The 26,889-nt window shown below is 41.6% G+C and overlaps 2 protein-coding genes across 11 annotated transcripts in view; one reads left to right on the top strand and one right to left on the bottom strand.

The window, feature by feature from the left end:
• trpc1 (transient receptor potential cation channel, subfamily C, member 1) overlaps nt 1-8,655 on the top strand; it is a 52,593-nt gene extending 43,938 nt beyond the window's left edge. For all 8 annotated transcript variants that reach the window (XM_054764880.1, XM_054764886.1, XM_054764885.1 and 5 more), the window contains 9 exons: nt 571-702; nt 784-979; nt 1,421-1,757; nt 2,140-2,279; nt 2,505-2,654; nt 5,417-5,601; nt 5,663-5,864; nt 5,942-6,136; nt 6,201-8,655. In XM_054764880.1, coding sequence (XP_054620855.1) covers nt 571-702; nt 784-979; nt 1,421-1,757; nt 2,140-2,279; nt 2,505-2,654; nt 5,417-5,601; nt 5,663-5,864; nt 5,942-6,136; nt 6,201-6,428 — 1,765 coding nt within the window. In that variant the 3' untranslated portion in view covers nt 6,429-8,655. The remainder of the gene's footprint in view (nt 1-570; nt 703-783; nt 980-1,420; nt 1,758-2,139; nt 2,280-2,504; nt 2,655-5,416; nt 5,602-5,662; nt 5,865-5,941; nt 6,137-6,200) is intronic.
• pcolce2b (procollagen C-endopeptidase enhancer 2b) lies at nt 217-26,850 on the bottom strand. 3 transcript variants are annotated; one of them, XM_054764889.1, is made up of 13 exons: nt 26,537-26,850; nt 19,686-19,857; nt 19,183-19,254; nt 18,601-19,091; nt 16,617-16,799; nt 16,430-16,538; nt 15,599-15,854; nt 12,567-12,691; nt 12,358-12,494; nt 12,108-12,271; nt 11,894-11,977; nt 8,981-9,148; nt 217-8,611 (listed from the first exon to the last, which is right to left on the bottom strand). In XM_054764889.1, the coding sequence occupies exons 5-13, from the start codon at nt 16,700-16,702 to the stop codon at nt 8,481-8,483; spliced, it is 1,260 nt and encodes a 419-aa protein (XP_054620864.1). In that variant the 5' UTR covers nt 16,703-16,799; nt 18,601-19,091; nt 19,183-19,254; nt 19,686-19,857; nt 26,537-26,850; the 3' UTR covers nt 217-8,480. The 3 variants fall into 3 exon arrangements, with proteins under 3 accessions (XP_054620864.1, XP_054620866.1, XP_054620865.1); XM_054764891.1 differs by lacking the exon at nt 8,981-9,148; XM_054764890.1 differs by lacking the exons at nt 18,601-19,091; nt 19,183-19,254; nt 19,686-19,857; nt 26,537-26,850 and having other exon boundaries at nt 12,354-12,494; nt 12,567-12,710; nt 16,617-16,665.
• Between the last annotated feature and the right edge of the window lie 39 nt (nt 26,851-26,889).

The raw sequence follows: 26,889 nt of genomic DNA, 5'->3' as shown, positions 1-26,889 counted from the left end.
TACATACATTATGCTAAAAATTACATTTAATAAATAACTCATGAATTGCATAATAAATATTGAGCATTTAAAAATAATTAGTCTTGAAATGTATAAATACATATTTATATCATATAAATAAAATATATTAGTTATAACCCACATCAAATCTGCATATATTATACAAAAATGTCTAAAAATTATTTAAAAAATAATTACAATAAAATAATTCTTGATATGTATACATAAACAAATAAAATGTATAATTACATTAAAAAACATTATTTATAATATTTTATATATGAAATGAGCCTTGTAGTCACTGCACTGCAGTATAAAGTGAAGTATCAGTACTCCAAAGCTAGCATACAAGTACGCCTATAGTACAACAGTATCACTACCTGTCTTGTCCCCCGTGTGACACCAGTGTTTTGGTGCTCTTGTCATCTCAGGTATGTTGCAAAACATCTGTGAATGAGTTGCTAGGAGGGTTGGAGCCTTCATGAGTGATTTAGTGGCCCATGCAGGGGAATTGGGAATTTCCCAATGCTCCAAAGGTCTGGCCTCACCTCCTCTTCTCCTGCATGTTAGGTTCCGCCTGGACATCTACCGCTGCCTGGCCAGCCCCTCGCTCATCATGCTGACGGAGGAGGACCCCATCCTCAGGGCCTTCGAGCTGAGCACAGACCTGAAGGAGCTGAGCCTAGTGGAAGTGGAGTTCAGGTGCCGCCGCGCGTTTCTCTGCACGTGTTGTCCAAGCTTGGCAGGCGTCCTAAACGGCGCTCGGCGGTCTCACGTGTGCAGGAACGACTACGAGGAGCTGGCAAAGCAGTGCAAGATGTTCGCCAAGGACCTGCTGGCTCAGGCTCGGAACTCCAGGGAGCTGGAGGTCATCCTCAACCACACGTCCAGCGAGGATCTCGTAGACAAGCGGGGTCTCCTGGAGGAGCGCATGAACCTCAGCCGCCTCAAACTGGCCATCAAGTACAACCAGAAGGAGGTCAGTCGTGTGCTCAATGTGCTAAGTCATATTTGATATCTTGCACAGAAATGACTGCTGGAGCAGAAGGGTAGGAGGTAGGGTCAGATCCTTCCTTCTTCTCGACAAGTAACAAACGTTATGTTGCGTTATGGATAGAATGAAAGCGCTGACTCAGCAGTGATATTTTTATGAGCACATGAAGGTCAGCGGCAGCCAAATTTAGCCCATCGTGTGAGAGGATTTGACCCTGGTAAGCCACGCCTCCTGCAGTCTTAGCGGCGCTCCGATGCTCACAATCTCCTTCCTGCCAAAGCGAGGCTTGTGTTGCTCTTAAACCCGTGAATAGTCAATACTGCATCAGCTGCCTTGCATGATTGCATCTATGTCATCCAGTCAAGTGAAGCTGAGGAATAACAAATGGTAGAAAGTGTTGGGACAGCCCTGACCTCCTCCTTTCAGTTCGTGGCCCAGTCCAACTGCCAGCAGTTCCTCAACACGGTGTGGTTCGGCGAGACGGCCAGCTACCGGCGCAAGCACACGTGCCTGAAGATCTCCACGGTGCTGAGCGTGGCCGCGCTGTGGCCGCTGCTGTCGGTGTGCTACCTGCTGGTGCCGCGCTCGCGCGTGGGCCAGATCATCCACACGCCCTTCGTCAAGTTCATCATCCACAGCGCCTCCTACTTCACCTTCCTGCTGCTGCTCAACCTCTACTCGCTGGTCTACAACGAGGGCAAGAAGAACACCATGGGCCCCCCGCTGGAGATGATCGATTACCTGCTCATCCTCTGGATCATAGGTGTGTCTTCTAAACCACTACTTCCATATATTTCAGAATGAGATGCTTCTGGTTGCCAAGTGACTCTCCTGGCTCCACAAGAATGAATTCTCAAGATTCAAGAGTTTTATTGTCATGTGCACAGTTCTACTATGCAATGAAATTCTTATTCTGTTCATTCTCCCAAGAAAAGAAAGAAAACACAAGAAAATGAATAAGAACATAAGAAACATAAATACCAATAAATTAAGCAACAACAGAAGAGACATTAATACAGATAAATAATACAAATAAATAAATAAATAAAGTGCTATGAGTGTTCTCATCCAATATGATTATGCCCCCCCACCACAAATAGATAGATAGATCATATTCCAACCCATGACTCTGGTGTGTGCTGCAGGAATGGTTTGGTCGGACGTGAAACGTCTGTGGTACGAAGGTCTGGAGGACTTCCTGGAGGAGTCCAGGAACCAGCTGAGCTTCGTGATGAATTCCCTTTACCTGGCGACCTTTGCCCTCAAGATCGTAGCCCACAGCAAGGTACTGGCACACGCATCACTCGGCCTTGTCACTGCGCAATACGTACCCGGAACGCAATCGGCCCCGCGCACTCGCAAGGACTACGTCACTTCCTCCTTTAGCTCATTTTTCCGACAGCGCTTCTGCGACGTCACGTGCTGTGGTCCTTATTATGTTTTAAATGTATGAACATTTATGGTTGCACCATTCAACTCACATCTTTTCAAATAAATGTCGTCTTTGCAGTTCAAGAACATGGGGGACACCGAGAGGAAGAACTGGGACGCCTTCCATCCCATCCTGGTGGCCGAAGGACTGTTTGCCTTTGCCAATGTGCTCAGCTATTTGCGTCTGTTCTTTATGTACACCACCAGCTCCATCCTGGGCCCGCTGCAGGTAGGACACCAGCGTGCTCTTCCTCAGTAGGCCACAGCGTGTAGGAGGACAAAGCTGTGAAAGAACAGCTCAACTAAATGTTACGCAACCCTCGTCAAACACCTTTCATTTCACACTTTCTATAACGCCCACGCTGCTGCACCAACGTCACTTAACTCTTCACACGCCTTCAATGTTTTTACCCCATAAGATGACCTGGAATGCGTTTGTGCTTTACGTCAACCCCTCAAGCCCTTAAGTGACATATGCTGCTACCTCGGGTAACATCCGCCCTGGTTAGTGCGTTTTTTTGGTTAACATTAAAAATGTTTGCCTTGGCTTGCGTTCACCCGCTTGTTTAGCGTCCAAAATACCGTCTGGTTTGTTTATGCCGCCATCCTGGATTACGAACCCAAAACGAAATCTCATGATACTTGCACGTGATCAAGCAATGCATTGTGGGCCACGGGCGCCTCTCAATGTCATGACTTCAAGAGAAGAGTGGTCATTTCAGATGTACACACGCGTCTACAGTCTATCAACACATTTGACATCCATAACTCTCATTTCTGCTTGCAACAACAAAACATAAGCAATGCAACTTAGCTAAGCCTGTTCACACCACCCACAGTCAAACCATCCTTGCCGCCGCACTTCCACCGAATCACCGCCCCAGCCGTTGTTTTGTTTTTGAATGTTCTATATTAAAAGGTAGTTTGGTGTATTTGTGACATTTTTGCAAATTGTGTTTGCAGCATAATAATGTGTTTATGTTGTCTTATTTTGTTCATTGATGGTTTTGGGGGAAAGGGGGGGTCCAACAAAACAAGCCAAAAGTGATGTCAAATGTGCATTTGCCTTTATTTTTGCATCATTTTCTGCATGTAAAACTATAACTACTGTCTATAAAATGTGGTGTTTGGGTGTCTGGAACGGATGAATCGGATTTACATTATTTTCTATGGGAACGTTTGCTTTGGTTACAGTCCATTTTGGTTTCAATTGGCCCTTCTGGAAAGAGATTAATGACGTTAACCGAGGCACCACCATATAGGAAACATTTACAGTAGGAGTGCTTGTCATGCGACAGTCTTATGACTATCCCAGGTTATGCTTTTCCAAACATGACTAAAGTCTTCTATGTGCTTTACTTCTGTGTCATATGAGGTGAACCTGTGTAAACGAGACGTCTTGTTATTGCTGGTGAGGTCAGAGAGACGTGAGCCAACGTGTGCGTCAACTCGGGCTGTTTGTGGTTGGGGTGTGAAACAGGCAGACGCTGATTAACTACCCAGCTAGCTAGTTAGCGCTGTTGATGTCTGGCTGCCTGTGACATCACCGTCTGGCCCAAATGGAAAAGTCGTTAAGTGGTGCTGACAAACGGCCACGTGTCCTCCCACGGGGCGCCAGGGTTTTCTCTTCACCTGCTGAGGTTGGAAAGCGCGCAAGTGAAGGCGTGTCGGGCATGTCGGGTGGTGCCAAGAGAAGAAGAGAGCTTCTTGTCTGCTCAGCTTACATGTGAGGCATGTTGGGCTTCCAACAGACAGTTTGTGGTGTTGTTGAGCAACAGCAGAGAAGCTTCTCACCTTCATGAGCCCATCAGCATCTCAAAATTGCATCTCCTTTTTGCCCTTTTTTTTTCTTTCACACATTTCATGTTTTCCCTCAGGGAGGCAGAGGGGACTTTTCCTCGTCGACCACACAAGAGGGGTTGGGGTGGGTGGGATAAATTATAGCTGCAAACGCTCATGAAGATCAATCACACCAAAGGTGTCCAAAGTGCGGCCCGGGGGCTATTTTTGGCGAGCAGCTCATTTTATTGGCCCCCGGCGCATTGTGAATATAAAATAAATGGATTATTAATGAGTTCTATTCCGTGTTTCCCACAGGACTGCAATCTATGTGTGGTGTTACTGTGCTGGTTGAGAAGAGCGAGGCGTGCTTTCATTTTGTCAACTGTAACATGAAATGTCACTGAGTATGCATTTGTAAGCAAATGTGTGTTTAAAAAAAATCTGTTGTAAAACATTTTTTTAAACATTTCGAATTTTTATTTTTTTTGATGTTTCAAAACTCATACATACACTTCCAGGAAATGAAGACTGAAGCAGTCAATCGTGTCTCAGAGCCAGCCAATCAGGTATAAAGTGTGTAGTCACATGACCTAGGTGTAGCGTATCCGTCCGTTTTGAAACATCACATTTTTTACCAGTTTTCAACAAACTTCATTTTAAACACACATTTTGGTAATATGGAAAGAAAATGTCCAACGAAAACCCAAACGTAGGAAATGTAAAACCATTTCTGTTCCAGTTGAGCCAAAATCCTTTTTTCTAGAGAATAATTTTAATTTTCCAAGCATAAAACAATGTGAAATAATCCTAAATGAGGAACGGATGGAAGTTATTGTTGGTGAGATGGAATTGAATAGTGTTTCTCACCTTCAGCCACAGCCACCTTTCTGTGGCCCCATGGCGGGTTATTTAGCAGCCAATAAAAAATGCAGTTAGTGCATTTTGTTCTGCGGGAGGATACAGTGCAGGACAAAGCAAGTCGTCGTCGTGATCTGCAACACTATTCAAAAAGCGAGGCTCAATGTTAGCAAACATTTTGAAATCCTGTGAAACCAAAAGTGTTGCGCATGAAAGCGAGGTTTATTGGACTGCTTTGGTGTTAGCCTAGCATATGTAGCATATCGAGTGGATGGCTTTTAGCGTCTTTGGTGTAGAAAATGAATGTTTGGAGTTGTTGTGAGTGAACGACTGTGATGAACTTGTCACCAGATCTCCATGGGTCAGATGCTGCAGGAGTTTGGAAAGTTCTTGGGCCTCTTCCTGCTCGTCCTCTTCTCCTTCACCATCGGACTGACCCAACTCTACGGAAAGGACCAGAAAGACCCGGAAAAGAACCCGCCCAGCGATTGCCAGGGCATCTTCTGTCAGCAGCAGAGCAACGACGCCTTCCACAGGTACGTCAGAGGACCGCTGTGATCGACGCCTTCACCGACGTCTTTGTCCTCCTCGGCACAGCTTCATGGGCACCTGCTACGCCCTCTTCTGGTACATCTTCTCGCTGGCGCACGTGGCGCTTTTCGTCACGCGCATCAGCTACACGGAAGAGCTGCGCTCCTTCGTGGGGGCCATGATCATCGGAACCTACAACATCGTGGTGGTGATTGTTCTCACCAAGCTGCTGGTGGCCATGCTGCATAAAAGCTTCAGGCAGATCGCCGTAAGTGGACCTTCTCACCTTCTCCACGTTCTTGGTGACCCGCACGGAAGCTGAGTCCCGCTCTTCTTTGGTGGCAGAATCACGAGGACAAGGAGTGGAAGTTCGCTCGAGCCAAGCTGTGGCTGAGCTACTTTGACGACAAGTGCACGCTGCCGCCCCCCTTCAACATCCTGCCCTCCCCCAAGACCGTGTGCTACCTGCTCACCAGCATGAGCAAGTGGATCTGCTCGCACACATCCAAAGGCCGGGTCAAGAGACAGAACAGCCTGAAGGTGGGCACATGATGTGCATGTCAGAGATACAAACACTGATCTCTGCGGCTTCTGTCCCCTGCAGGAGTGGAAGAACCTGAAGCAGAAGCGAGATGAGAACTACCAGAAGATCATGTGCTGCCTGGTCCACCGCTACCTGACGTCCACGCGGCAGAAGATGCAGAGCACGGACCAGGCCACCGTGGAGAACCTCAACGACCTGCGACAAGACCTCTCCAAGTTCCGCAACGAGATGAGGGACCTGCTGGGCTTCCGGACCTCCAAATACGCCATGTTCTACCCGCGGAGCTAGAAAGCCTCCCTTGCTCGCCGCCGCTCCACTAACACGTCTGCTTCTATTCTCATGTTTGTGTCCCAAGAGGAAGTGACTCTCCCCCCAGCTTTTCTAACGATATTCTAACACGAACATCAATAAACATTTATGCAAACATGCCATCATTGTGCTCCTTTTATTAGGGACACCATGACACCATCAATCATATTGGCAGACTGTCTTCCTTCCGTACACGATTGCTCTCTTTCAAAATCAATAGCACGCAGCAAAGGCAATCATGTTGTAAATACCGCTCTACACATCACCTGTCTCAACTGGAATACTTCCATCAGTACACTTGAATACGTACACCGTGTACTTAATTACTCAAGTGTGTCATGTGACCATGTCGTGCCCTTGCACAATGACCACACATGGCAATCACAATATTTATCTTCTCCTTCTCCTTGCTACTGTCCATTGCACTGTGGCTTCTCAAATAGTGGGGTGTGGGGGGGTGAGAGGCAAGAAAGACTTTCAATAGCAGTGCAGACCTGCCAACATGTATGAATTTGTTGTACTCAGCATGCAGTTTAATACGCTTGTGTGCTTCACTGCTCTCCATTTCGCTGCTTTCACTTTGGAGTTCAGTCTGTGCAGGACAGATAAATAAATCAAGATATGAGCAGTATTTCAAATTGGGGGGTCGCAAAAACGTTTCTGTCCCCAAGTGAGGGCGTGACAGAAAATAATTCCATTGCACTGCCGAGATCTGTGGTCCAAAAAATATATATTTATATTTGTCTCCTTTTTCTCACGCAGAAAACATCTCATTCACCATAAGTGGATCATCATTCATCCACTGTGCAGCACACACCGTCTTCACGTGTTTGTCCCTTTATGCTTCACTGATCATGGTTTTTCTGCAGAATTCCCACTTTGTTCGCCAGTCCTTGAACGCACCATAGTCGCCGTGAGACGCAAAAGTGAAAGTTGTACACCCATGCCATCTTATCACTGATGCGTGGTGAGTAGCTGTGCATTTGATACTGTCAATGAGTTGAACAATAAGTGGCTTATTTAGGGATGAAACCTGGATTGTTTCGCAAGGCAACAATGGCAATTGAAGAGAGAAGGGGCGGGTTCTGGAGCTCAATCTAAGCTAATCATTACAATGCTCACTTTTATTGCAAATGTTGATCTGAAATCGGAGGACAACATCGATATCAAGCTAGCAGCAGGGTTTGGAGGGGGAGGAGTGAGCTGTCTGTTAAAAATGGACATTTTTTATATGAAAATTAATTTGAGTCTTTCTTACCAAAGCTATTTTTAGACACTCAATTGACGCACTGCGTTTGGATTTTGTGAACTGAAGTTTTTTCACATGCAACGATGCGCAAAATGTCACTGAATATAAATTTGTAAGCAAAATGTGTATGATTAAAAATTATGTTTTCATGGTGCAAATACATGTGATGTTTCAAAACCCGGGTCACGTGATTGCCCGGCTCTGAGACAGATGCCAGCCTTTGGCCAAGTGTTCAGCACTCTCGCTTCACATTACGATGGTCCCGTGTTGGACCTCCAACGCGGGCAGGGTGACATGTACAGTATCTGTCCGTTTTGAAACGTCAACATTTTTTGCACTGAATTTTTTTAAAGTAAAAGACTTTTTTGATCAGCTGCATTTTGAAACACGTGCATTCTGCTTCCAACTTTTTATTCAATACCGTTTGCAGCATCATTTGGTGTAAAAAAAGGAATGCAGTTCACGATATTCCAATGCAAAAAAATGGAGTTCCATCAAAGCTTTGGTAATAAAGAAACAAATGAACCCTCGTGCACGTATCCAATACTCCATTCCTCGCACCTTTCATCCTTTATTGTGTGCTACTTGTCAGTATGAAGACTGGAAAGAGTGAGTGTAAGTATGCAAGCGCACCAGTTGAGTGAAATACAGTGAGACTTTGGAAGGCGTTCATACCTGACAGAAGATAGAAAAATGCAAATATAGAGTTTTACTTACTAACAATGCCGTGGTAGGAATGAAAAGATCTGTTCCTAATCTAAAGACCGTGGTCCACGATCTTCTCAGCAGCGTTTGTTCTTAAGGGTGCCGAGTGCCTTCTGGTTCTTGCTCTTGAAGGCCAGGACAAAGTGCTGGGGACCCACCGTCCCGCGGCCGTCCTGGTCCACGTGGCCCATGAAGATGTAGTTCAAGCCTGGTGAGGTCACACACAGACAGCCTGAATGCAGCGGCGGAACGGCGGACACATGGGAGGGGGGGAGGGGTCACGCATGAGATGAGCTGTGCATGATTGCCACCTTGAAACATCTGCTGCTCTTTTTTCATGACTGTTTACGCGCTTTGAGTTGTGCCGCTCACCTCACGTCTTTGTGGGAACTTTCTAGCGCCTCAGGAGGAGGCAAACTCAGAGGCGTGAAATGCAGTCAACACGTTTACACCAGCGCTTTGTCAAAGTGTGAGCGCAGCAGCTTGACAAAAACCAAGAAAAGCTGCCAGCCTCGCTTTGAAAAGCCGCGATGTAGAAGACACTTCTCTCTGCTTTTATGTGTTGCGTGGCGCTCACCTCGTCTGACGAAGGGACACTTCTTACACAGGATGAGGATCTTGGTGCTCATGGTCTTTCCCGCCTGCTGGATGGCCAGGTTGCCTTCTTTGTACACGTTAATGATGGACACCGTGGCCGACACGCTGCCTCCTCTCGGCACGGCCGAGATGACCGTGCCGGTGATCGCTGTTTGACGCACACGTCGGAAAACTTTACACAACTTTCTGCTTAAATGCACACAAACATGCATCATGTCAGACTATGAATAGTCTTACATGAACTATACTGGAATAATAATAATAATAATAATAATAATAATAATAATAATAACTACACTATATATACACTGTATATATATATGAGTGCTAGTTATCTTACATTATATTTCTATTTGGTAGGAGTCATGCCAACTCCACATATCGGTCACTCACTCGAGTCGATTCACCCGCCACAGACTCTCACAAGCACAACAACTTGCATCCGTGAGTCAGTGAAACTCGAGTCTTCGTCGAGCATCCGTGAAACTTGCAGGCTGCGAGAGGGAATCGTTTGTTCTGTGGAGTCTGTAATGCAGCTTAGTCAACCCGTAAGTCAGTGAGACTCGAGTCCTTATCAACCCAAGAGTCATTGAAAGTCAAGTTTTCATCAAGCACCTGTGAGTCACTAAAACTTGGGGTTTCATCAACCCATAAGTCAGTGGAACTCAAGTCTTCTTTGAGCACATGCAAGTCACAAAAAATGAGCTTTTGTTAACCCGTGAGTTGGTGCAACTCAAGTCGTCGTGGAGAGTCCGTGAAACAGGCTGCGCAAGTGAATCGTTCGTTCAGCGGAGTCTGTGATGCAGCTTTTGACAACCCGTGAGTCAGTGAAACTGGAGTCTTCATTGAGCACCCATGAGTCACTACAACTGCAGTTTTTATCAACTCATGAGTGAATCTTGAGTCTTTGTCAAGCACCTGTGAGTTAGCGAGAGCAAGCACGAGTCAGTGAAACTGGCAGGTTGAGCGAGTGAATCGCGCGGTGTCGTGGAGTCTGTGAAGCAGCTCGTGCAGGAAGGGAAAAAACTACTTTTGCAGCACGGCCAATTATGCAAATGACATCAGCTATACGTAACGCCACAGATACATTGCAGTCCTGCAGGGAATCCTGCATGTACACTGTACTGTACAGTGAAATCTAAGGTGATATCATGATATCAGGTATGATCCAGTATGTGACGATGAGGCTTATAATGCACGTGGGTCACGTGACTAGTACACAGCAGACCAATGGTGATGCAGGACCCTTCAAGGACGTTGCACGCCTGCTCTTTCATTTCCTGGCAGGAATGAGGAAGCTCGTCGCATTTCTTCTTGCACGCAGCAAAGCCCAGCTTGAACAACAACCTCTATCCACTGGAGTTCCATCAAGTGTTGATGACTTCAGACTATTTTTGGGCACAAGGACGACCTGAGCCGCCCTTGGCTTTCCGCTCCATGCCAGTGAAATGCCAACGCGAGTCATGTGGTCAGCATCTCAGGGAGGTAAACATGAGAGTGTGAATTGGCGTCATTGATCAGGTTGGAAAGGCACAGCAGCGTTACTGTACTTCAACCTTCCTCTCTAACAGCAAGGCTTTGACACGCCACGAGTAACATCACAGCCTTTCAGACGCCTTCAGCTGCTAGCAAATCATCTTTTCATCAGGCAGGAAGACACGATCATCATATGGAAGTAGAGTCACGATGCCATCTACTGTACGTAGTATAGTTGTCCCTCGCAATATGGCTCCTTCTCTATATCGCGAGTTTTCAAACGTTCATTAATCAATGACGGCTGTTTTGTGGTTGAATATGGCCTATTAATAGTACAGAAATAAACAAACTGTACTCATTCTTGGCCTCAATGAAGCATTTTCAAGCATCAAAAGAGCTAAATGAGCTAACTAAATGAAGTAAAATACAAATACAAGGCAGAAGAAGCATTGTAAATGTGAATGTAGTATTCTACATTGGCCACTAGGTGTCAGTAATTGTTCGGTGAGACAGGCACTGAACTCCTCACTAAGGTTCCCTTGGGAAGACATTTAGTGTGACGCTGGTCCAGCAGGAGTTGTATTTACTCTTCTTCTGTCTACTATATTGCATAATACAAGTGGAAAGCCATTCCCAGCTGCAAGGAAGTATGCTGTCTAGAAAAAACAAGGAACTGCTAACGTGTTCTCTTATTGATGTCTAATATGTCTTATTTTCTCTGATTATGTCTGCTATATTGGCTAATAGAAATGTAAGGTTATTTCATGTCTCGAAGGCTCAAACAATATTAAAAAGTGCATTTAGAAGATCATAAACAGGTTTCCTATGCCATAGCTATGAAAATATTCTATTTATTAATATTGAATCCTACTTCGCTGTAATTCACTTATCGCAGGGAACCGCCACAAAGGAGTGTTTACTGTAACGTACGGAGTTGTAACGACAAACTACACAAACAGTCCCGGTATCATGTGTTTATGTGCAAGGGCCAACAAAAAAAAGGAGTGCTAAATCTTTCTGTGGCAGTCCAAATGTAATTGTGGCGAGCCACCACAAATAAATGTATGGGAGACACTGGAATATATAAAGATAAGAGCAAAAAAAACCTGTATTATATTACCATACAATACTAATTGAAAAAATGTATATACTAACATTTGTTATGAGTCATTATGGTTTCATCTCCTTCATGATATGAATGACCATTCAGCAATAAATGATGAAGGGAGCAGAGGAGTGCTTCAGTTGGCTTTCCTGGCTCCTTTTTTCTTTTTTCCAGACAATTGAATTGTTGTGTGTAAATATTGTGGCGTTTTTCATTTCATTTGTACATTTCAGCAAGACATTTAGAAATATATAGAATAGAATTCAGAATAGCAAAATAAGGTAAATAACAAATAACAGGTTACGTCCTTACCAAAGTTGCTGGAGCAAAAGTTGCTCTCCAGCGTTCCTCGTCTTTTGCATTTCTGCCGACACAGAGCCACTGAGTGCTTGAGAGCTGCACACGCGCGCGCGCGCACACACACACACACACACACACACACACACACACACACATTGATTTGACGTGTGTGTCAGCGTAGCGGCACATGAAGAGGTCCAGATGCAGGATGAAAGCTGGTACCTACGTATGGGCCTGCTGGTGGCAGGCTGCGTGGTGGTGGGGGGCGGCGTGGTGGTGATGGAGAACTTCTTGGGTCGGAACTTGTAGTGGCCGATGAAGCCGTCTGCCGTCAGGCTGAGGTCAGACAGAAACTGGATGACGAGCTGGTTGCCCTCAGACAGGACGGGCCTGGACGGGACCAGGTGGGGTGAAACGGGACGCGTGACGAACATCGCCGCATCAAGCAGCCAAGCTGTCGTGACACAATCACCTACGCTGGGGGGCTGTCTCCGCAGTATTTCCCAATCTTCTTGGCATCGTTGATTTCGGCGCCATTAAAAATGGAGACGTGGTCGTAGCGGCAGTAGTTGTCTCTCTCCACGTCAAACTTCTCAAACTTGACTTCAATGATCTGCAGCAGAGAGCAGAAAGTCAACAACTGCTCTTTTATTTTGACATGTCGGCTCCTCAAGAAGACGTCTACCTGGTTCTTCGGCGCCACGATGTGCCATGAGCATGTGACGCCAGCTGGGTAGTCCCTGTCAGGCCAGTTGGGGGTTGTGAAGGTTCCAGAAGGTTTGTCCAGTCTGCCGCCACAGTACTGCTCCCCTGTGGAGCAACGAGTGGCCTGCAACTTGGTCATTGGGAGCATGACAGCATCATCACACCTGCTCCTGTTCACATGTACTCCTTCAGGGGTGTCCAAACCTTTTCCACCGAGGGCCCCATACAGAAAAATGAAAGATTGGGGGGCCACTCTGATACATTAAAGATGCCAAAAGCAATCCAGCGTAGGTGAGTATATGCTAAATTAGGTTGGGAAGCACTGCTGTAAGCTAACCAGGGGTGATATCCTTGGCAAAGACAGGCATCCCTCGTTTATGGTGGTTAATTGGTTCCAGACCCCAACAGACCACAATAAGTTAATGTCCACGAAGTAGGAGTCCCTATTTATAAACACCCCTATAGTCACCTTTACACACCTATTTACAGTCATCCCTCGCAATAGTGTGGTTCGATTATTGCTCCCTCGCTATATCGCATTTTTCCAAAAACAATAAATGATTTGATCTGTTTTGTGGTTGTATACGGCCTATTACGAGTAAAGAAATATACATATATTTAAGCAAATTGTACTTATTCTTGACCAAAACGAAGCATTTCCAAGCATAAAATGACTAAATGATCTAACTAAATGAACTCAAATACAAACACAAGGCAGAGGTAGGTTCTCTCCACTATATTGGCTAATACGAGTGTAAAGCCATTTAAAGCGCAAGAAGTATGCTGGAAGAACGCTGTCCAGAAAAAAAATGTGTGAGGCTATGTTATCTTATATGTCTTATTTTCTCTGATTATATCTACTATATTGGCTAATACAAATGTAAAGGTGACTATAGGAGTGTTATTTCATGTCTAAAGGGCTCCAATCATGTTAAAAACCATATTTAAAAGATCATAAACAGGTTTTCTATGCTCTAACTATGAAAATATTCCATTTATTAATACTGAATCCTACTTGGCAGAAATTCACTTATCGCAGTTGGGTCTGGAACCAATTAGCCGCCATAAACGAAGATTACTGTATTCTGTATTCACCACATCACGTGACTCTTCCTCGCAGGCTACGGGATCACTGCAGGGTAACTAGTTAGCCTCCAATTTATTCATTGGAAATTTAAGAAGGCGTTTGAAACGAAGTGGGGAAGAAGGACAAAGTAAGTAGCCAAAAACGTACCACTTCCACACAGAATGGAGCTTTTTTTCAATTACCGGAATTACTGTATGTACTTTGACTTCTTACTATTTATGGTTTTACTAGTCTGTGCAGCACTTTAGAAACAGTGTTTATAAAAAGTGCTATATAAATAAATAAAGTGCACTGGATTCACATGTCATGTGACAGTGCAGGTTAAGGTCATGTCTCATCAATGTAACGTTACTGCCACCTAGTGACCACAATACCACCGTAGGACTTGTCTTTCAATAGTTTGGACTAATGATAGGCCATACAGTCATGAAACATGAAACAGACATCATTTATGAATTCATGCATTTTTGGAGATCGCGTTCGAGTGAGGGAGCAAAGTATAAACCGCAACATTTTTCTTTTTGCCAGATTGGGAAAGCCTGCTGTAAAGTCAAGTACTCTTAATAGAGTCCAGTGATGGTTTTGGAGTAAAAAGCCTGCCAACAAGCTCTGAGCGGAAGAGCCAGGCCAGCTGCCCGATGCAGTCGCTCTGCTACGAGGAACCGGTTATTAAAATTCCTCTCGGAGACGTTGCGACCCTGCAGAGAGGAAAAGCCTGTCTGACCGTGTGTTCTCTTGTGGGGTGTGGAGGTGGGGGTAACTCCGCATAAATGCCAGAGAAATTTCACATGCGAGCGAGAGGAGATGTTGCTGTTGTCGTCCAAACAGAACAGCCTGAAGGCCAAAGCTCTGTCCTTCTGGCCTTCACTGGTTTGGCTGCTCAGCATGAGTCTGTGCTTTGACTGGAAACGTTGTCTCGCCTTTGCTATCAGTTGACAACTTTGGGGCATGCAGAAGAAAAAGCGGAGGGCTAATGGCTGTGCTAAAAACATAGTGCCTTGTTTAAAGGGGGCAATGTGAACCACTACACTACTCGTGTCTGCATTGAAGGAAGACATACTTCTGTGACTATGCTGGCGTCTTATTCAGCAGACCAACTCTCTTCCAGACCCATCACTGTGGAACCTGCTTGTGTTGATGATTCTTGGCCTACATGAAGCATTTAAGCATAAAATGGCAAATCACCTCACTAAATGAACTGAAATACAAATACAAGGCAGAAGAAGCATTGTAATTGTGAATGTAGTATTCTACATTGGCCACTAGGTGTCAGTAATTGGTCAGTGAGATAGGCACTAGACTCCTCACTAAGGTTCCCTAGGGAACACATTTACAGTGACACGGCTATAGCAATTTAAAGCGTACACTCCAGAAAAACCGACAAGGAATTGCTGACATGTGAGTCTATGTTGTCTTATTTATGTCTAACATGTCTTATATTCTCTGATTAGATCTACTATATTGGGTAACACAAATGTAAAGGTGACTATAGGGGTGTTATTTCATGTCTTGAGGGCTCTAATAATGTTAAAAAGCATATTTAGAAGATGGTAATCAGGTTTCCTATGCCAGAACTACAAAAATATTCCTTTTATTAATATTGAATCCGACTTCACGGAAATACACTTATCGCATTCGGATTCTGGAACCAGTGAACCACCATAAACAAGGGACGACTGTACTTCTGTGGGAATCACTGACACTACAACACATGCCGCCATAAATTGACCCATTTTTCATCGGAACGAGCCCTTTGGGTGTGACATTTTATGTCGACTTCAGCGGTACAAGGGCTATATGAGTTGGTCCGCAAAGACAGGCCGTGGACATAAGCGGGTTCCAATGTATTCTGACTGAGCACATTCCCGGCCAACATGATTGACACTCAACACAACACAGCACACGCTATGGTAAGCCACGCCTACCTCTCTCGTGCGGCTGCGCAGCAGAGAAGACAGACAGGAAACCGCTCCCGGCCGTGTTGGCATCCGACACCATCTGCAGCGTCATCTTGTTGCCCGTGGAAACCAGCGCCCCCGGCTTGAAGGTGCCACAGAAGCGGCCCAGCCGCTGGCCGTTGACGTGGCCGCTGTACACGTCCACGTAGTCGTAGCGACACAGGCTGTCGTTCTCCAGATCCAGGAAGCGGAAGGACAGCACCGCCACTTTCCCCTCTGGGACCTGCAGGGGGCATGGTGCCAACAGTACCATTGTTAGAACACAGGGGTGCCCACTGAGAGGCCACATATTGAAAACTCAAAGGATTCAGTCGGCCACTGCGATATTATTACTGTATATCATTTTTGTTATTGTGTAAAAAGGCTACAAAGAAAGTTCATGACTTGCACTTCTCTGCCAAAAACACTAGGGGGCAATGTTTTCCTGAGATTGAGACACTACAACTCTTGTTGATTAGCAAAAACCAAAACTCTTGTTGACGAGCTATTTAGCTTCCTGAACAATGGTGGCTGAAGAGACATCTAGATGGTTGATAAACATATAACAAAGCTTACATTAGCTTACTCATTACTCGAAAACAATAGTTTTCATGCCATTACTCCCAACACTATTATTATGAAAAGCACAAATCATAATAAATATTCCAATGCTTTTGGTGTACTTTAGATCCATGTTTTACTTTTCTCTTTGATACAACATGATACATCTTTCATCTACTTTGCATTGACTTTATGACCACTATAAGAGATGTACTAGTGACTAATCAGCATGCGTAGAAATCATGAAAATGCACTTACTGTGATCCTCCACACACATTTAGTGTTAGGGGGGTAAACTCCTGGGTATCCTTGGCTCCCAATGATTCCCGACTCTCCCGTGAGGTTCCCCCCGCATGTAAAAGATGGTCTAGAAGAGGAGAAAGTGTGAGAATGTGCATAATAACACTTGCAAAGCGTCCAGGCTGCGAGTAATGCTTAATTGTACCTGTGCTGGGACTGCGCACAGATTCCAGTGAGGAGGAAGGCGAGCTGCAGACAGCGTGCACACAAAGCAGCGCACACTCTCCTCATTGTTGGCCGGACTGCTTTGCAAAAGTCTGCAAGCAGGGAGAGCAGTCTGCAGGGGATGAATGCAGCGTTTGTTCTTGGAGGAGGGACGCACAGCAGCCTGGGAGGGCACACCAGTTTGAAACACATTATTTTGCATTTTAACTACTGTTTTCATCGTTAATGACTATGATTATGGCAAATTGCTATTTACATTTTTTTAAAATCACATTTGCCCTTAGCAGATTCTTCCCATATTGTTATAAGAGTGCATATTTTATTTACCTGAGGATGTTTACCCAATACCTAAAAATTCTGACGTTGTGTACATTTTGAAGTGTTTGTTCAATAATGGCGTCCACACAATAGGCTAGGCATAGCTACAAGTGCCCCTTACCGTCAGATACCCTTCTTTCTTCTCATGCATACGTTTATATTTACACTGTTGTTGTTGGACTGTCGCTGGGTTATACTGCTTGGATACAAACTGTCAAGCTTTTTTACACTAAACATTTTCTCCCTTCTTTTAAAAACATTTTTCTTCAGTCAGTGACTTCCGCATTACTTTGTTACGTTCCTGTCCCACTGTAAAACAAAGAGTTTCACAAAATTGGAAAACCAAATCAAATTTATTGAAGCACATTATTGGTTGCTGTAAAATATTAATTCCCAGATCATTTTCGTTCATTTTTCTGACGGGTTCATGTCCACATTCTACGAGGGCAGAAGTGATCAAAATGAACCAAAAATGTACGTTTGAAGTTCAGTTTCTCTGAAAAGCTCTGTCTCCCTCTCGTGGTGGTAGTGTGACATTACACCAACACGCTCAACTGCAACCGATGAGTACAGTAATTCCGTTTGTAAGAAGTGATTGTTTAATAAGAATAACACGAGTAGAGATAGTGCAACTCTTGCTGTGCACTATCTTTAGGACATACAAACACACACACGCGCACAGGAGTCAAACAAAGGACGAGTTCAAAGATAAATGTGCTTTTCTAGGCGTTAACTCGTGCCAACGAGGACCGAGACACTGCAGGTTTTCTTTCCAGTCGGTCACTAAAGCAGGCGATTTTAATGATCAACACCTCCTTCAATTTGAGGGAAGGAGCTCATTAATTAAATCAACAGCTGGAGAAACTGGTTGAGAGAAAAACTGCAGTCCCTGCTAAAAATTTTCTATAGAACATTCCAAGAAGAAATTCTACAGAAACATTCCATAGAAAATTCAATAGGGACTTTAGGACCGGAATTCTATAGAACTATGTTCTAAAGATAGTCTGTAGAGATAGTTCTATACTCTATAGTTCTATATTGTCTTAAAGAACTGTCCTAAAGAAATTGTTCTACTTCTCGAATTTTTTAAAAAAGCTATAGCTTTAATATTTTTTTTTAGCTATAGCTTAAAAAAATATACAGAAGTAGACTTCTTGATATATCAAGAAGTTGTTGCCTATATATAAAGAATATATACTTGTCCATTAGACAATCTTCCTGCCAGAGCTGGACCATGCTTTCCTTGAACTAGTTACCACCATTTTAGCTGGGTCCAAGAAATGTACTGTGATCCCCATAAGCAATTAAGGACCATTAACAGTGAAATCCTCAAATTCAGTGGCAAATCCTCATTATTTTACGAAATAAACAAATATTTTAGTTGAAGTTATATTGTAGTTTATTAAATCGTTATGTACTACCACCATCAAGGGAAACATTAGAACTCTTGAGACAAAATTGTTGAGGATTTAGGTTTAACGTGCCATATGCTCTTAAGGCATCAAATTGAACAACTGCAACATGATATTCAAAAGAAAAATGATCTTGCATTTATTTATTTACAATAATTACAAAGTATAAACAGTGACATAAAATAGGTATGGCCTCTCCTCTAGGTTTTGTTTTACATGGTGACGATGGCTTGCCTTGTGGGGACCTTACAGATGTCGTCTGAAGAGCTGGGGTCCCGGGTGGGAATGAGCTGTTCCTAAATGGAGTTGGCATCTGGAGGGCGGGTACAGTAGGCCATTCTTGCCTCCCTTCATGGTCCGATCCCTTGCTCACAAGCTGATTAACCTCTTGCCACAAAATTAAAGACAATCTATCCATGAGTTGTAGCATCATAAACCACTCTGTCAAAGGCAAAGGCACCAGGTAGGTGCTGCAACGTCAGTCATTTGAATCACATATCCAGCTGTCCAGATTTATTTTATTACGATTGTTCTTTCCTGGATGAATGACCAACCTTTATAATCATATTTTATCATATAATCTTATTATCCTTTGATCAGTTTTGTTCATTTTCCAAATATAAAAAATCTACACGTACCATTCACGACAGCCAAGACATTTTTCAGAGTCTGATTCTCTGCTCTCAAATGCTGTACCTGCAGATCATGAGCATCATCCTGCGCTTCTTAGAAAGAAAACATAAATTAAATGATATAAAATATATATATTTCATGGCTAAATCAAGTATTACGCGACATGTAGATAATTGTACTTACAAGGGCAACTTTTGCCATAAGCTGATTCTTAGCCTCTTCATTGACGGCATTTCTTGTGGCCTTCTTCTTGTGCTAAAATTGGCAAAGTAAAACAATTTTAAGTACTGGATTGGCTTTATCGCTGTGAACAAAACGCTTGCATTGTGGGCAGAGCATTTATTATAAACAGCGCTTCCGTTGGCATGGTGATCACTGTTCGGAGATGAATCCAAGAAGCAGCAGTGTAAACAACACTGTCACAACATCAATGCTTGTGTGTTGCAAGTGTATGGTCCACCTTCAACAAGCCTGGCAATAGGTCCTGGACACATTTGAAAACACCCCTATGTATACCCAGAGTGACCCATGTCAAATGATGTCTAACGAGGAGATAATGGGTGATTCTATTTTCTCTGAATGGGGTGTTCTAAGAATGTCAGTCACCTATTTGCAGACTTTTTGAATCAAAATCAGAACAAAATTGGTTACCAAATTTTACAAATGCACATGTCAAAGTGATGTACCTGTTGCCTGGATGACAAAACTGCTTCTTCATCTGATTTGTCTGTCTCTGATTCCCATAACCTTTTTGGCTGCTTAGCCCTTGTCCTCGTCCATATTCAATATCTCCAGTGAGAAGCACATCTCGCCCAAGCTCAGCTGCCTTTCGGTAGGGCGCCAGTTCCCCAATGCTAGCTATATGTGAAATATAGAACTTGTGGTAAAAATGTATATATTAATCACATACATATACATACACACACACACACACACACACACACATATACATATATATATACATACATATATATATATATACATATATATATATATATATATATATATACATATATACATATACACATATACATATATATACATACATATATATATACATATATACATATACATATATATATACATATATATATACATACACACACACACACACACATATATATATATATACACACACACACACACACACACATATATATATATATATACACACACACACACACACACACACACACACACATATATATATATCCACACATATAGATACATATACATATATATATGTGTCTTAGTCTTAAACCTGTCTTAGCGGCCACATTTATAGAATGGCCACTTGCCTATAGCAGCCACTGAAAAATCCCCCGCAGCAAATTTACATGTTATAGACCCTGTGTATAGCAGTTACCTGTCCAACGCGGCCAGTGGCCACCCATTTTGTCTCCCTTGGTCAATATCTGACTGCATATAGTGGCCAAATTACCAACTCAAGTAGAAGCTTCATGCACGAAAAAGTTTCGTTTTTCAATCAATCAGTGTGTAGACTTTAATTACTGAGTCCTAGCTCAGTCACAATCATTCACAAGATCCACACAAACTGTCAGTTGTTCCACATAAAAGTCTTCTTTTGAGCTTGCTATTTCCTGGTCAAACATGTAACTTTAAGAGCATTTGCACCAAAACATTACCGCAAATTAGGCTGGGAACAGGACGTGCTCCCAGCAACGTTACAAAAAAAAAAAAAAAACATACGCTAGCATGCATGCGGCAGCGGGAGCAAAACTGGTTCATGGTTTTAATTCATCTTGAACATGCATATAAGTCAAACAGTAGCACATCACATAATACAGTTTACAGTTTTGCATGTCCAAAAAGGAGTAGGAAGAAGCAAAGCTTATTTAATCCTACCCCTCATCAGTTTCACATCAATTGCAATACATTTATTCACCTCTTGTTCTTCCAGGTATGCTTTGTAAGGCTACATGACAATATAGTGCGATCATAACCAAGGTTTTCACTTACTAAAAGGAAGCTACAGGCTTAATAATAACTGATAGAATGATTGAAGAAGTGTTTGATTGATAATGAATGAGTACAGACCATGTACTCACCACAATGAAGAGTTAATAGTCAGTATAGTAGTGGTTAGATGTTGCATTGTATGTACACAGTGGTTCAGGACTCTTCTTCTTTGTATTTTGTGAACATCAACAACTTGTACTTTTTCTTAAAATCGCTCATTGTTGTGCATTAACAACTTTTACCCACAGGCCATCAGGCTTCTCAATGAAGCACTCAGACACGCCACACGCAACACACACTCATAGCACTTTATTTATTTATTTATTTATTTGTATTATTTACTTGCATTAATGTCTCTTCTGTTGTTGTTGCTTAATTTCTTGGTATTTATGTATATGTGTTTATGTTTCTTATGTTCTTATTCTTTCTTGTGTTTTTCTTTCTTTTCCTTGGGAGAATGAACAGAATAAGATTTTCATTGCATGGTATAACTGCTGTTTTACCATGCACATGACAATAAAACTCTCTTGAATCTTGAATCTTGAATTGTTTGAGTTCCTTACTCAATCCATTCCACAACTTGATTCCACATACAGAAATGCTGAAAGTTTTCAGTGTTGTCCGTGCATATAGGTGTTTTAGGTTAAATTTTCCTCTCAGATCATATTTCTCCTCTCTTGTTGATAAGAATTGTTTTACATTTTTCCGTAGAAGGTTATTGTTTGCTTTATGCATAATTTTAGCCGTCTGAAGGTTTACTAGATCCGCAAATTTTAATAATTGTGATTTTATAAATAAAGAGTGCATGTTCTCTGTAAGCAGCATTATGGATGATCCTGAGTGACCTTTTTTGCAGCACAGTTAGTGGCTGAAGTGCACTTTTGTAGTTATTACCCCATAACTTGGCACAATAAGTTAGATATGGTAATATCAGTGAGCAGTAGAGCGTATGTAGTGCTTTTTGGTCAAGGACAAATTTAGCTTTATTCAGTATTGAGGTGTTTCTTGCCACTTTATGTTTTAAATTTTTAATGTGAGATTTCCAGTTCATCTTCTCATCTATTATAACCCCGAGAACTTTATTTTCGTTCACCCTGTCAATGTCTACACCATCAATTTGTATTTGCTAGTACGTTTCCTTTTTACACTTACCAAATAGCATTACTTTAGTTTTACTGAGGTTCAGGGATAGTCTGTTTTTATCAAACCATCTTTTTAGTAGAGTTAGTTCATCTGTGATTTGTTGTACTGGCTCTGGTGTGCTGTCTCCAAAACATAATGCGATTGTATCGTCTGCAAATAGTACTAGCTTTAGGTCTCTTGGGACTTTACAGATGTCGTTTATATATAGATTGAATAGTTTTGGTCCTAGAATTGACCCCTGGGGAACGCCGCATATGTTTAACTCCTCGGACGTATGTTCTCCTAGCTTCACATATTGCCTCCTGTCAGGTAAGTAGCTTTTAACCCAGTTCAAGACTAACCCTCTAATTCCATACCTTTCTAGTTTAGTGATTAGAATATCATGATTAATTGTGTCAAAGGCTTTTGTTAAATCCATAAATACTGCAGCAGTGCACTTTCTGTGATCTATAGCATTGATGATTTCCTCTGTAATTTCTATCAGTGCCATGGAAGTTGAAATGTTACTTCTGTATCCATATTGACTGTCCGTGAGTAACTCATTTTTGTTTATAAAATTGTCCAACCTGTTATTAAATACTTTTTCAATGATTTTGGAAAATTGTGGCAGTAAGGACACTGGTCGGTAATTTATGAATTGATGTTTGTTTCCATTTTTAAAGATTGGAACTACTTTAGCTATTTTCATTTTATTTGGGAATTTACCTGTCTGGAATGATAGGTTGCTAAGGTACGTTAGCGGTTGTACAATCTCATTTATAACCCTTTTTATCGTTTCCATTTCTATTCCGTTGCAATCGGTTGATGTTTTCGCTTTGAATTTATTGACAATATCTATGATTTCCTTTTGTGTGACGTTAGTGAGGAACATGGAATTGGGATTCTTGTCTATGATCTCATTTCTTTCCTCTATTGGTGGGTCATTTGGGATCTTTGTTTCCAATTCCGGTCCAATATTTACAAAGTAATTGTTGAACTTTTCAACTACCTGATTCACATTATCATATTTATCATTTCCATCTATAAAATAAAGATTATATTATATAAGATTATATATAAGTAGTCTTTCTTAGCACTGTTCCGTATAATACTGTTTAAAATGCCCCATGTTGCTCTAGTGTTGTTTTTATTCTTGTTTAATAATTGACTATAATATTCTTTCCTACACACTCTCAGGATGTTTGTTAATTTATTTTTGTATGTTTTATATATTTTTTCTGCTTCTTTAGTTTTTTTGAATGATAAATCTCCTAAATAGTGTATTTTTCTTCTTACAGGCATTTAGTAGTCCCTTGGTCATCCATGGCTGATTTCTCTTCCTTTGCTTATTAAATACTTCTCTCAGTGGACAATGTCTGTTATAGCACTTCATATAAATATTAAGAAAGTTTTTGTACGCCCTGACCATCATTCTCACTATATACGCACTCCCATCTTTGTTTTTCCAAATCTTTCCTAACAGCACTAATACTTTCCTCTGTATGTGATCTTCTGACTGTCCTGATATCGTCCTTCTTTCTCTTTTTGTAGTTTTCATTATAAATCGTAAACACCGGAAGATGGTCAGTAATATCATTAATTAACAGTCCACTTGTCGTGTTTTTTATCGAAATCATTGGTAAATATGTTATCAATTAATGTTGCGCTGTGATCTGTAATTCTGCTTGGCCTGGTGATTTTTGGATAAAGACTTAAACTGTTCATTGTATCTATAAAGTTATCTATTCTGTTTTGGTTATTTGAATTTAGAAGGTCAATATTGAAATCTCCACATACAAAGATTATTTTTTGGCTAATGTCTGTGAATGTTGCTTTGATCCGATCCTCAAATATTTCAATGCTAGACTTAGGTGTTCTGTATATACAACTTATTAGTACATTTTTACTTTTCTCTTTACTGATTTCAATAGTTATGCATTCTAGAATGTTATCAATAGCAATTGACATGTTCTTTACTACTTTATAATTCAGATTTTTATCCACATACACAGCCACTCCTCCTCCACTTTTGTTGTTCCTATTGACGCAGTTCATGTCATAACCTTCCAGCTCAAAGTCCACGCCTTTGTAGTCATTAATCCAAGTTTCTGAAATAGCGATTATTTTAAAGGGTTCCTTAAAGAGACTCAAGTATTGTTTGATATTATTATAATTTGCATACATACTTCTACTATTAATGTGAATGATTGACAACTTATTGCCTATATTAAAGTTGTCATTGTATTGTTCATCTGTATAGTAGCAGCAGTCATTTCTGATATGAGAAAAGAAGTTTGTGTCTGGGTCTATGTCTTCCTCCAATATTGTTTGTATGTGTTATGAAATGTAGTAGTTTATTGTCTACATATGTTAACCAGCTACCATCATCATGAGGTCAATCATGAGCTATTATCAATAAGACAATTGTATTATATTAGTTTCTCCAGATCCTTCAGACTCCTGACCATTAATACTTTTGCTTGTTCTGGTGTTCCGTTTAACGGAGTTTGGTTGTACTTAATTGAAGTATTTTAGAATGTACTCACGTTATTTTTGATCAATCCTCATCCACAAATCCATCAAAGTCCTCATCTTCTGTATTCGACACAAACAAAGCCTGCTTTTCCGTTCGCTACTAGTCTATTAACTTGTCAGTGTTATTCAGCTCCGAAGCAAAGAAGGAAACTTCTCCTGTTGCTTCTGCCAACTTTAGTTATTGAACGCGGCCACCAGACAGCAGCTCAGAACACACACACATCTCTCAGCATCGTCTCTCCTTCCTGCTTGCCCACAAGGCAAAGGTTAAACAAGCCCCACTACATAGCTGTCCAGCCAATGCCTGTAAGAAATGACACCGTTTATTTCCTGGTGTGCACTGGTCAATACTGTAATGCCGCTTGTTGTGGGGAAGGAGAGACTCACGTCGCCGATGCACTTTAATGGCTTTATTAAGAGCGGAGAACACTGCAGGACTTTACATCCACGCCAACATAAACACACTTCCCAACTCTCTCCAAACTCACAGCTAGCACTGAGCCTAGCTCTCCTGCTCGGGACGCCCACCGTCACTTCCCGTCACTTCCTGATGAACTAAACCTGTAATGACACTCTGCCGTATAAAAAGTAAAATATTAAAAACAAGCATAAGACATTACTAGCACAGCTTTGTTCTGTGGGTCGTGGATATATTCTATCAGTTATTATTAAGCCTCTAGCTTCCTTTTAGTAAGTAAAAACCTTGGTTATGATTGCACTATATTGTCATGTAGACCTACAAAGTACACTTGGAAGAACAAGAGGTGAATAAATGTATTGCAACTGATGTGAAACTGATGAGGGGTAGGATTAAATAAGCTTTGCTTCTTCCTACTCCTTTTTGGACATGCAAAATTGTGAATTGTACTATGTGATGTGCTACTGTTTGACTCATATGCATGTTCAGGATTAAAACCATGAACCATGATAATAACAAGCCGAGTAGTGCTGTACAACTTTTATCCGCAGTGCCCTCTACTGGTCAACATTATTTTTTTCCCTTTTTTTCTTCTTTTTTTTCCTCTACTGGTCAACATTCAAACTGGACGCCAACCTGTCTATAGCGGCCACTTTTGCAGACTCCCTCTAGTGGCCGCTATAGACAAGTTTGAGTATATACATACACACACACACACACACACACACACACATATACATACATATATATACACACACGCGTATATATATATATATATATATATATATATATATATACACACACACACACACACACATATACATATACACACATAGACACACACACATATATGTATATATACACACACACACATATATATGTATATATACACACACACACACACATATATATATATATACATACATATATATATATATATATATATATATATATATATATATATACATATACACACATATATATATACACATATATATATATATATATATATACAAACTTGGAATTCACTGCTGTTTTCAATAGAGAAGATCACATTTAATGCAAAACACAGACTTAACTTATATACTGACTACATGTACTTTTATGCTTTTAATCAAGAAGGCTTGAGTGAGGGCATTCAGGCTGTGCAAAAATACAAGTATGATGTTATGTATTGTAAGCATAACCTCCTGCAGAGGTAAGAAAACAATACACCATAGACTTTTTTAAAATTTATTCATAGACACGTTTTTGTGAATCCACCCTTAAATTACAAGAATAGTTAAATTTTGAAAAAGAATAGGAGGCAGTGAATTTAATTTGAATATTTTTTGAGTGAAATGCTAACATGCATGCAAACAAAGTTTCTGTTGGGCTACATAGACTGTGTTAGAAGAGTAATGTTTTTGGGCCCACCATAAATGTAAAAATTAAATATCTATTTTGAATACAGAGAAAAATAAAAGCGGTGGTAATACTTACAAACAAACCTGAGGATTCTTGCAGCATATTTATGTTGATTCTTGCCCTTGTTTAATGGCGAAGGGATCTGCACCTCCGTATCAGCTTCTCAGTCGTCTCCATTCATATCCTCGCGATCGCAGTTCTCATCCGTAATATATGTCTGGTCTCAATTATTTCGACCTCATTCGCATACTTTATTCGGGTCATCGTATTAGGCTGACAAACTTCACAACAGATGTCTCACGCTTGAGTTATCAAATCAAATAAGCGTGCCAGTCTTCTTCGTGAATGCGATCTTCTTTGTGGAAGAGACAATGGCTATTCCCGCGCATTGCAAGAAAGCTGTTTCAGCCGACCGTTTTCATTGGTCG

This window comes from Dunckerocampus dactyliophorus, chromosome 21 (assembly GCF_027744805.1).
Source record: "Dunckerocampus dactyliophorus isolate RoL2022-P2 chromosome 21, RoL_Ddac_1.1, whole genome shotgun sequence".
Classification (NCBI taxonomy): Eukaryota; Metazoa; Chordata; class Actinopteri; order Syngnathiformes; family Syngnathidae; genus Dunckerocampus; species Dunckerocampus dactyliophorus.
This window is presented reverse-complemented; position numbering and strand designations above follow the sequence as displayed.